The 12397-nt window shown below is 42.9% G+C and overlaps 1 protein-coding gene across 1 annotated transcript in view; it reads right to left on the minus strand.

Annotated features, from left to right (window-relative positions):
* CDC40 (cell division cycle 40) overlaps positions 1–12397 on the minus strand; it is a 480503-nt gene that overhangs the window by 217507 nt on the left and 250599 nt on the right. The window contains exons 9-11 of the mRNA XM_086927386.1: positions 11388–11433; positions 9748–9849; positions 4446–4561 (exon numbers count right to left, since the gene is read on the minus strand). Of these exons, the coding sequence (XP_086783512.1) occupies positions 4446–4561; positions 9748–9849; positions 11388–11433 (264 nt within the window). The remainder of the gene's footprint in view (positions 1–4445; positions 4562–9747; positions 9850–11387; positions 11434–12397) is intronic.

Here is a 12397-nt window from a genome sequence, read left to right on the forward strand (position 1 = left end):
TGTTGCAGCAGGTGGGCTCCCCAGCTGGAGAGCGATGCGTCAGCTGTCAAGCCTATTTGGGGAACTGGCTCTAGGAACGGTCGCCCTTTGGAAAGGTTTTTGGTGTTCCACCACTGCAGAGAGCGATTAGTCCGACCGTCGACCAACATTGACCTTGAGCCTGGTTCCATTGGCGTGATAGGCACTCTTGTAGAGGACGCATTTGAAGCCCTGCATGGGGCACTATGAAAATGCAAGAGGCCATCATCCCTATGAGTTGCATGAACACTCGTGCTGGAAGGGAGTGTTATGGCTGAAACTTTGGGAGAAGGGTTTGCATGCTGGCTATCCTTACTGGAGTGGGGTAACCTAGTGCTGTTGAGGTGTTTATTGTAGCACCGAGGTACTGTTGTACTTTAGATGGTTGCAGATGAGACTTGGTGTGGTTTATTGTGAACCCCAAGTTGTGGAGCAGTTGTATTGTGGCGTGAGTGTGTTCCACACACTAGTATGAGCTGGCTTTTATGAGCCAGTCGTCGAGGTATGAGAAGACATGCATGTGCTGTCTTGGTATATGTGCTGCCACTACTGCTAGGCACTTGGTGAATACTCTTGGCGCTGTTGTGACTTCGAATGGGAGTACTTTGAATTGATAGTGCTGCCCGTCTATTACAAATCTGAGATACCTCCTGTGAGCCTTGGGAATGTGGAAGTATGCGTCCTTGAGTCTAGAGTAGCAAGGAAGTAGTTTTGTAACAGGAGAGAAAGGACTTGTTGGTGTGAGCCTGTGAAAACGGTCTGCCTGTATGTATATGTTTAGCGGTCTGAGGTCTAGAATAGGCCTCAGAGAGCCGTCCTTTTTTGGAATAAGAAAATATAGGGAGTAAACCCCCTTGTTTTGTTGGTGCAGAGGAACTGGTTCTATTGCACTTTTTTCTAGCAGAGACATTACTTCTTACTTCAACAGTGACAGATGTTCTTGTGACATTGGATGCTGTTTGGGTGGGTAGATGTTAGTTCTAGACAGTAAACTGACAATTTGTCGTACCCACCTGTCTGATGTGATGTTGATCCAGGCAGTAAGGAATTGCGGCAGTCTTCCCCCCACAGGAGTGGAATGTTGGGGGGGAAGGGGAGGAAAGTCATTGGGTAGGGATGGAGGCAGAGCAGGAGTTATTGGTTTTGCCTCTGCCTTTGTTGTTGTTACCCCTGTAACCCCCTCTTTGGTAGCCCTTAGTGTATGTGGATTGACTAGGGGTTTTGTAGGAAGTGGAGGGGATTTCGGAGGAGTAGCCTCTTGTGTTGCCTCTGTATGATGAGCGCAAAAAAAACACCTGGGAGCTTGCAGCTGCAAGGCTCCAATAGATTTTGCTGTGTCAGTGTCTTTTTTCATCTTTTCTAAAGACACATCAACATTAGGGCCAAATAAATGTGTCTCATCAAATGGACGATTGAGGATGGAATTTTGCACCTCAGGTTTAAAACCTGAAATACGTAGCCAGGCATGTCTCCGCAAAAGGGTACTGGTATGGATTGCCCTTGAGGTAGGATCTGCAGCATCAAGGGCACAACGAATGGAAGTATTAGTAATATTTTCACCTTCCTGTATGAGTTCATTGGCCCTGTTTTTATATTTGTCTGGTAGATGCTGCATTATGGACTCCAGCTCATCATAATGTGCCCTGTCATATCTTGCCAACAATGCTTCGGTATTGGCAATGCGGCAAATGTTAGCTGCCTGTGACGCTGCTCGTTTACCAGAGGCGTCAAGGAGCTTAGATACTTTATCTGGTGGTGAGGCCTCACCTGATGTTTGTGAATTAGCACGTTTACGTGCATTAAACACTACTAAAGAATCTAGTGGTGCTGGACCTTTGATGTAAACAGGGTCTGTAGGGACAGCTTTATATTTTTTCTCACTGCTAGGGTTGAGGACCCGAGCCCTAACAGGATCTTTAAAAACCTCTGTTGCGTGCTTAATGACGCCTTTAAGCATTGGCAAAATGGCAGTAGACCTTTGTGTGTTATCAAAAGTGTCTAAAAGAAAATCTTCCTCCACAGCATCAGTGTGCATGTCAACCCCATGGTACTGGGCAGCTTTTTGGACTAGTAGGTCATAACCTATAGTGTCCTCTGGTAGGTAAGGCCTGGAAGGGTATACATCATCTTGTTGGACGTAAGGCACATCAGGGGTGTTATAATCATCCCAAGGATTAGGTGACTGAGGGGGACTATTAGTCCCTGCTGGGTCATGTGCACACCCACCTGTGTCATCAGAGTCTCTATCCACATCATCATCTGGATTAGTGGATGGTGTAGGAGAATGATGTGGTGGAGGAGGTGTAGGAGGAGGAACAGTATGGGGAGATGGTGGAAAAGTCACCCTTAATGGAGAGGTTGCAAGGTCTCTCTTCTTTGAAGGAGGAGGAGCTGCTGGCGCTTCTAGTGGTCTCTTCTTGGAACTAAGAGCTAATTGGCCAGTCTTTGGGTCTTTAACAAGAGTTTTTTGGTGAGGATCTGGTGTAAAAAGTTCTTGTGTCTAGGGCGGATCCTTTGGCGTCAAAGTTTTCGGTTCCGGAGGTTTTTTCGGCACAGAGTCTGTAGATGGTCTAGAGTCTTTTGGTTTAGAAGTGTGGCCTTTTGAAATGTCCTTTACCGGAACATGTTTTTTCGGTTCCGGGTATTTCTTCGGCTACGAAGCGTGCGAGTCGGGCCTTTGGTTGTTTTTTTACTCAGCTCCGAGTGAGGTTTCGGCATGGATGAGCCGCTGCCAGTCTTCGGCGCCGAGTGCTTAGGTGTTGGAGCAACAGTCGGCGTGGTTGAGGAAGATGGCTTCTTCTTTGGTGTCGGTATCGGATCGGCACTGGAAATAGGCTGGCTCGAGCCCGAGCCGCCTGAAGGCTTAGTAGGCTTCTTTGCCAGGCCCGAAGGCGGGCATGGGAAGCAGTCTCTCGGTGTGCACCCGGGCCCGAAGGTGAGGGTGTGACCGAAGCCTTTTTTAAGGGTGTCGAGGAAGGGTTGGGGTCGACGGTCTAACTTACAACCTGTTGAGCTGGAGTGATGTCCTCGACGTGAGTCTTCGGCATCAGAAGAGCTGGAGCTTTCTTCGGCGTGCTGGTGTTCTGACACGTCGACGCTCTCTCCAAAGATGTCGTCTGGGATCGAAGCTGACGAGCGAGCCATTGTTCTTCGAGCTTGTCGATCCCGAATCGTCTTCTTGGAGAGGAAAGAGGCACAAGCGGAACAGTCTTTGGCCTCGTGCTCCGGTGAGAGGCAAAGGTTGCACACCTCATGTAGATCGTGTGGGGAAGCTTCGACCCACATTGAGGACACTTTTTGAATGGCGTCCTTTCCATGAGCCAGAAGATGAGGCCTAAGTAGGCCCGAAGGCCTTCGTCGACGACCGGATCGAAGACTTCAAAGTTGTTGAAGAATCGCGTTGATGTGGATCGCGACTGAGACAATACCGTCGAACCGGGTGAGGATTGCTCGTCGAAGGAAATTCGGTTCCAAACCGGAGCGTAGGGAACACATCCGAGCCCGATGGCGGAAAAAAACAATCTGAGGATGGAGCGGATGCCCATGCGCAATGTGGTCCAAAGGAGGAGTCACCTATCTTGTGACTTCCAAAGAACTTTTCAGGACAACAACAAACTGCAAACATCCGGGTCCAACACTAGGTGGCGACCTATGCACAGTGTGTAATCCGCAGCTCATTTGCCTCGAACAGGCTGTTTCCCCCTTTTTCCTTTCACACGGTTGACAGAATTGAGAAAAAGGTCACAAGGAGTAGCTCGAGATCCGCATCTGAGGAGCGGAAAGAAAGCAACTGTCATCAGCAGGCATGGGTGGCGCTTATATGCAGCTCTGGTCATCACTTCAGGACATTAACAAAGTAAGCACAGAGCCGCACAAAGCCACTTACTGGCATGCAAGGAAAAAATATTAATAATTGTTTATTCCACCCTTTGAGGAAAGTAAATTATTGAAATGTAATTTTGAGTTAAAAAAGCAATCAATAAATTGTATTCTAACTTTTAGTGAAGGCCATTTGTGTTCAATAATTTGTGCAAACTGATGAGGGGATATGGTATCCCAAATTTGGTATTCTACACATTTGTTTTTTTCCAGAGAACGCATACCACCTTCAAACTTAACGGTCTGCAGTTGCATGGTTCCCTCAATTGAAGTCTCCTCTACCCACATGCTGCTTCAAACCCCTCCCTGCTTTTTACTGGTAACAGGTGTGTCTTCAATCAATCACAACATGCTTTAATTTACCCAACAATATTTTCTCCAAACATTGTACTTACCTCTATAGTAACTTATGTTTAGCCACAAACTTATTTGACTTTGAGTATTATGTTAATCACTTCAAACAGCTTCCTAACTTCTCCCGCTATGAGCAAAACATTAAACGTCTAACTATGAAATTCTAAATCATTGAATAAAGTCAAGTGACTTACTTGCACAATCTTCTTGTCCGACATTCCTGCTACAAAGAGTGACTGTTTATCTTCATCAGGATTAAATTTGACACAGTACGGCACCTTTCGGTTTGTAAACCTGGAAATGCACTGACCTGTAAATAAAATGCTAAATTAAATGTCAAAGTTCAAGTTGGGCTTTACCACATAAAATGCTTTGAAAACGCGTAGCCCTGTGCAGGTTTTAGACATTTGGCTTCTCAAATGTGTAGCAATGTTCTGCAGTAGTAGATTATGAAGTACAGTGTTTAGATGAAAGATTATAAAGACTGTGGTTTCATTAAGTGTATTTTATCACACCTCTTACAGATAAATAACAAAAGAAAAATATTTGATTATTTTAATATAGACTTTGTTTGCAATCAGGGACTGAGTCACTAAGAAAGTTGTCAAGGTAGGAGTACAAAGTCTTCTTTGATTTACAACTTTTCAGATATTCTCCAAAACAAAAGTTGCACCATAAAAACTACAAATCACATTTGGGTTAGTTTAAATGTGCAATTTGTAATGTATTTTTTGTCCAGTTTTTCATGGAGGGATATTTTTTTTCCAGTGGGGCTGACCGCTTCTAAACACTTCTCTAAAGTTCTAGGATGGTTCCATCCTCTTTCCCATTATGTAAATCTAATTCTTCTTTCTCCAGTTCACTGTTTTATTTATGATTTAATTTGGTTTACTACTGGGTGGCTTCGACCATTTGGTGTTCCAGGTCCTTCCACGTGATGTCAGACGCCCAACCCTGAAGCAGTTTGTTTGGTCACCATCTTCAGATTCTTTTTTACCCTTTTTGCTTTTTCTCATTTTTTTGTGACATTATCTTGCTGTAGCTTCTTTAGAGTTCTCCTTTACTGCAATGTAATTCTCTGTTTTCCGTGCTCCTCATTTCCGGTGAGGTGTGTGGGCCGCATGTGAATCCAGAAAATTCTTCAAGCTGTAAAACTACCCATAAAGGTAAGTAACCATTTTATTTAGCAGTGTGAATCTTTTCTGGATTCATATGTTGTGCATCAAGTATGTAGCAGTATTTGTCCCCCAAATCCCCCATGAGACAGGCTTGAAATGAGTTAGAGGACGGAAATAAGCGTGAGTACCATCTGTCCAACCTGTACTTCTTTAATTACTTGTATGTCCATGCAGTAATGCTTTGTGAATGTGTGTATGGAAGAACATGTTGCTGCCCTGCAGAGATTCTTGACTCAGACGCTGGTTATAAAGGCTAGCGTGGCTCCTTTTTCCTTTTTTGAATGTACCCTTGCTCTTTGTTTTAGTAGTGTGGCCACTGATTTGTAACAAGTTCAGATAATTTGTACTATCCATCTTGCGATGGTCCATTCGGTTACTGGCGCTCCTCTTTTTGGGCGAAGACAACAAAGAATTGGCTTGCCTTTCTGATGTCTTTTGTTCTCTGCAGGTAGTACATAACAGCTCTTCTGACAGCTAGGGTGTGCACGACTCTCAGCTTATGTTTTCAAGGTTTGAAAAAAGGCCGATAGTTGTGTTTGGTTGATATGGACATGGGAAATCACCTGTGGTAGGAACTGTGGGGCTGTCCTCATTACTGCTCTGACCAACCATGAGTTGTTTTTGCTCCAGATTTACATTCCATAATGGTGCGTGTACCCTCCTTGGTGTGCCTATACTTTTTGCCCCTATTAGGAACTTCTTGAAGACTGGTACTCAAATAAACTTGTGTCTGTGACTCCCCTGGTGTACAGGACTAGGGCTAAGAGGGACACCTTTAGTGAGGCCTATGACAGACCATCATTTAGGAGATTGGTGATGTACTCCACGACTATGATCTCTTGCGCAAATCCAACCTTGACTCCTTGTCTTACACCATTGTGTGAATCTGCTCCACTTTGACGTCTAGCATCTTCTTGTGCTGCCCCTTTTCACCTCGAAGAGTACTTCCATAGTTCTGTATGGCAGGTTCAGGTGTCCAAATTCTAAGTCCTCAGGAACCATGCTGCTAGGTAGGCTAAAGGTTGCTGGTGACTTTGGGAGATATGCCTTTTCCCTACCAACCCCCTTAAAGATAGTAAGTCTTGGTGCGGAGAGAGCTTTATTATTCTGGCTAGAGCCACTTCCATTAGATGTGAGACCCAGGTCTTTCTGATCCACTGCGGGGCGATCAGTATTAGAGTCATGGCTGCTTGCTTGCATCTGTTTAGGACTATTGGTATCAGTGGCAGTGTTGAAAAAGAGTACACAAATCTCCCTGACCAGTCTATTGACAGGACCATCCCCCTCTGACCCATGTCGCAGGAACCTGAAGGCGAAGCTTATGCATTTTGAGTTCTCTGTTTTTGTGTAGAGCTGTTTTCGTGGGGATGCACACCTTTGGAAAATGTTGCTAACCAATTGTTGTTTGAGTTACCATTCGTGGGAGGAGTTCTCTTGTCTGCTTCGGTGTTCTGCACTCCTGGCAGGTGGATGGCTAAGCATTTTGCTCCTCGGGGTGGCCCAGTTCCAAATGTCCTGTGCGAGCTGGGACAATGGATGTGACCTCATTTCCTGCTTGTTTGTTGAGGTAGAATATTGTGGTAGTGTTGTCCATCTGTATTTAGGCCAATAGTACAGAAAGTTTATGTAACGGAACATGAGTTATATGACAGAGAGGCCAACACTGTGGACAGTTTACTGTACGATCCTCAGTACATATTGAATAACATGTTCCTTGTAGAAAGAAGTTTGAAATGCTTTGGAAGATTTTTTTTCCCTGATGAAGTCCTCCTCTTAAAGGGATGAAACGCGTTGGCTAGGCTGGAAACTAATGTGTATAGAATAAAAAAAAGAATTTGAGGACTTAACATTATAGCTCCTGTGTATTAATGGACTGAATGAAGCATTACCCATCGTGATGGACTGATTGGCGCTATTTTGATGAAAAGGATAATGAATAACTATTTGTCCATGTGACACTTTGCAGCGCTCCCTATGTTTAGAAAGGTCTGTGCCATGGCGTAGTATGCCCTCTTTTGTTTACCCCTAGCATTCATTGTCTTGGGCTGGAACTCCCTGCACCGTCGTACAGCCATCTGCATTGTGGGTTTTTTGGAAAATACAGGGCCTGATTTAGGTTTTGGTGGACGGGTTACTCCGTCACAACGGTAACAGATATACTGTCTGCCGAAATATTAATCCCATGGGAAATTATGGTATCGATATTTTGGTGGACAAAATATCCGTCACCGTTGTGACGCAGGTAATCCGCCACCAAAATCTAAATTAGGTCCATAGGTTGGAGACCATGTGTGCGTGTCCTTCTGGGCTTTTTTTTGGTCGAACTCTGGGCATAACCTAAAAAGGGGGATGCTCTAACCCCTACCTTCAATTCTCTCAACCCCATCGGGTTCAAGGGAGAAGTGGTATGAGTTGCTATTTTAAAGCCTACTCTATTGGATAAGCAGAGGGAATCTGGGGCTTTGACAAAGCAGCACATCTAGGACTAGCATTGCATTTAAGTACAGCATGAATGCAAAGCTCGAAGGTGTTTATTTTTTAAAGAAAGAGAATCTTTGAAGCATACTGCTCTACCAAATACCCTTTATGATTAAAAACAAAACAAGCATTTGCAATGCAACGGTCTCACCTTTGGGACCTTATATGTATTTAGCTATGCAGCACATTAGCCTCGGTGCTGAAACATCTATTGTTCTTCAACATGGAGGGAAAGTAAGCACCAAACTGGTTGACACGCCAGGTATGGGAACTCATGGAGAGAAATATTGCCTTTCAGAGGGAAATGGTATAGTGCAAAGCTCTGTTTTTAATATAAAATCAGGGCATTCGGAAGTCATATCACTGGAAATACAAGATTTGAAAAAAAAAAATTATTGTCTATAGGTGCTCGTAGAAGACAATTTCTATGGACTGGAATCTAGAGAATGCTAAAGCGATTCTGGTATTTTACTGACCTCTACTAGTCGATTTCTATTTGGATAGTAAAATAGAGGTAGTTGAACAGAAAAAAGCCCCTAAGCAGAAGCAGAAAAGTCCTAGATATGATCTCCAGAACCCACAAAGTACATACACATATAAGTATATACTAATACATAAGTATAAACTAAAGTATATACAAGAGGTCTCGAATGCTCGACCTAAAAAGACACTGTAGTTTCCGTTCTCTTGATTACAGAGGTGCAAGTCTCACATAAGCTAGTCTTGTCTTGTCTTCATTTTTATTTTAGGGGTAAATTAATTGGTAGTTAAGGTAGATGTTCACAGTGTCACAAGCTACAAGAAGAGGTCTTTGGTTCTCCAGTATCAAAACTGCTTGCTTTGCAATCAATTGGCTTGCTTTTCACTGTCAGAGCAGAACTGGATGTTAAAGTCTACAATGGTAAAATTAGATGCCTTTCTAAAAATCTAAAATAAATCCAGATGCCCTGCTGCTGAATAATAAGTCGGTTTGCTCCAGATTGCACAAGATGGGATAATCAACAGTGACAGCGTTAAGAGAAAGAACATACCCGTGATTGTGGTAGATACATCAGCAATGCAAAGCATGTGCACAGCATTAGAGGTTACAGTTATTGATTTTAATTGGCAACTAGAAAAACTCAAAGGGCAGGCAAGTTTGCTGCAGACTTTAGCCTCTTTGTAGCTGTAATAAACACCAAGTTTTGCAGATTAAGCGGTTACTACCAGACCAACAGGTATATGCAAAATTATCACCAATATGGACTAAACTGAGCTCTCTCCAGGACAAGCTGCAAAGGGTCATTGATGACTTTAAGGGGAAGGGTTGTGCTGGAAGACACTGATACTCAGCTGAGCCAGGAGGTAGCTATCCATTCTGCAAGCAACCCATTAATGGTATATGATGGGAATCTATCAAATTTGTCTATACAAGTTATCACTGCAGCTGTGAATACAGATCATACCTTTGAGATGTTATTCCTCCAGTAAAAGATACTCTTGCTAGTCAATCAACCCATTTTCAACGTGTGCTGTTCAAGATGCATCGAAAAGGGTTAAGTAATACATACAAGAGATGAGGTCTTTGGAACACGTCCGATAAAAAAATTATTTTGATAACGCTTCTCCCAAGAATGTTACGGTCAAATAAGTCATACCTCAACCATTCCAGGAAAATGGAGGGCCAAGTAAGGTCCAGTGCAAAAGCTAGCCAGACCAAACTAGTGGGCACTATTGTGTTTCTCAGTTCCGGGAATTAAGAATCTGCTGTTACATGCCCCCAGGCTAATTTTTCCAAAAAGAACTAGAGACCACCTATGTACATTAAAACAGAAGTGGGGGATTTAAAAAGATATTTCACCTGTTTCTGTGTCCCAGAGTTTGAGGTATCGATCATATGCAGCACTAAGGAACTGTGTCCCAACATTGTTGAAACAAATGTCTCGAACAGCTTTGCTATGCCCTATAAGACAAAACATTTACACTTTATCAATACATAGCATACATTTATCCACATTGCTTTTGCCAACATGCCTCATTGATGTTTCATACCACTTTATTAAACAGATCTTCAAAAGCAGTACAGCACATAGCCTTGGAGCAACTGCTATTGGAAATAGCTAAATGTTGATTGCCTAGCATGTCAGTCTTAATATTATCAGCCTACGCTTATTGGTGTAATAATGAAAGAGTACACACTTGGAAGTAAAGGATAATTAATTTAAATGCATCCCAACACAAAGTCAAAACCCTTCATCCCGGACTACTGATACTGCCTTGGCTATCAGTACTGTTTGATGCCATTACTACCCAAAACTAATACACTTCAGATAATCATTAATTTAAACCCTGCTGAATTGTCATTCTCCACCCCTGATGTTTAAACAGCCTGTCCGACTTTCACTGATGGCACTGCAGCATTGTATTGACAGCTACACGAGTAGTAGGGACAGTGGAATATGGAATACCCATTTGAACTGTACCTATATTCGATTAGCCTGTTGGCCTGTGAAGACAGCATATGGCCATCTGATTTCATAAAAAGCCTCCAAGTTGCAAGTTTAAACCACTGCAGTTAAGCAGCAAGTGTGTGAACAGCAGAGCCACTCACTGTGAGAAACTGAGCCGCTCAGTAAAGATGATTAAAGAATCATCTGATTGCTTGTAAAAGCAGAGAGAGAAGCACCAATTACAATTATAAGTGAATTAGACGTGCTTTATAGTTAATGGAGGACCCAGAAGGGGCAGGTAAGAAATATAAGAAAGCAGAGGGAGGAAAAGCTTGAGAAGGCGGCAATTATTAGAGTGTGGACTTCATAGCAGCACTTCATATCTGCGTTTTGTATAGCATATATTTCTGCAGTTAGGCATGAAAAAAAAAGTAGTATATTGCACAAACTAGTCTAGTCATAAATGGGGTAATAAAATGGTCTTCTAGAACTGGAGACTATGGTTTGAAATGCTTTCATTTTGTCTTTGTTCTATTCTAAATACTTAAGGGCCAATTACGATGGCTGTGAGACCGCCACCGACAGCCGTTAGCATGTTTTCCGCCCTCCACATTATAATTGCGGACAAAAGGATGGTGGTTGGAAAGCCAGACCGCCACACATCCGGCAGGCTGGGCCTCACAATCCCTACAATGGTGGCGGGATTACGATGTCCCTTTTTTGCATGGCAGCAGGTGCTGCAGCTAGCAGCACCCACCACAATGCAAAATATAGGCATTGCGACTGCCGTGGTAGCGCATCCTAATGCGGTACAGCCGACAGCCTGCCAGGCTGTCCAGTCTGCGACTGGGTGGCAGGCGGACAAAAGTCTGCCTGCCATCCTAATTCGGCCCTTAGTTTCTATATTCATAGAGTGCATACTTTCCTTTATGCTTTAGGTTTATAGTTGGGAGTTTATATGTGCGGCATAATTCTGAGATACCCAAGTTTGGGGCTTTACAACTGTTAATCATGCTGTTTAAGATGGCATGGACATGTAAAAATAAATTACCTATAAATGTTCGTAAACATCTTCGTTCTTCATACATTTCCCAGATCTGTGAATAAACAAATATTTTAAATTTCAATAAGTCTTCCCAAAATCAAAACTCCAAATTGAACACTTATATTGCTGCAATTCAGACTGTCCTACAGTTTAAGTGGCAGTAATAGCTAACTATTGCATAGTATCCATGCACAATCAAGTAATTAAATTACACAGGGCCATGTAGGCATCCCTCCAAAACGCTTCACAATAACCCCTCTCAATTTTTATCTATTAACTAAGTCGAGGTCTACAAAAAACACTTACGCTGCCATCACCACTACAGAGCCTTAAACTAAATCGGCAAACCGGTTCAGCCCAGAATAGGTCTTTTATAAAGAGGCTGATCTAGACAATGGGGTGAAAGTATTCCACTAAAACAAGCAGTAACCCTACCCTGAGCTACCAGATCAACCCATTAGGCACATTAGACTGTTCATTGATCAACACTGAGTGAATTATCACATTTTATGGTTTAACGCCAAAAAAGAAAATGACAATGCAAGCAATACTATATGGAAAATACTATTAGTTTTCCTTTCTTCACATTCCAGTATTTTGACAAGGCATTTACTAACATAAATAAATAAATATACCCATCTTAAAAAGGAGAATGGAGGACCCGCATATGTTTCTGCATGCCACAAAGACCATCCATCCTTGTGGCAGGACTCCAAACAGAAATAAAGTAAGCAGTGACATTGGGGTACGATTTAAGGAAACGCAAGCTAGGGAGAAGAGCAGTAACCAACAGGTGGAAACTGGGTACTGCATCAAATGCGGGGTTAGTATGATGGGAACTACAAACTCCTTTTTCTGAACTTTCAATGTATAAAGGTATTTATAGGGTAATATCCTTGTTTCATATTCTTCTTCTATACCAACAGTAGTTTAGGAAATATTTGCATAGGTGTGAGAAAACGTAAAAGGGATACCATCAAGGATCGAATTCTTTTGAGCTTTCTGATCACCTATAG

This window comes from Lissotriton vulgaris, chromosome 6 (assembly GCF_964263255.1).
Source record: "Lissotriton vulgaris chromosome 6, aLisVul1.2, whole genome shotgun sequence".
NCBI classification, from domain to species: Eukaryota; Metazoa; Chordata; class Amphibia; order Caudata; family Salamandridae; genus Lissotriton; species Lissotriton vulgaris.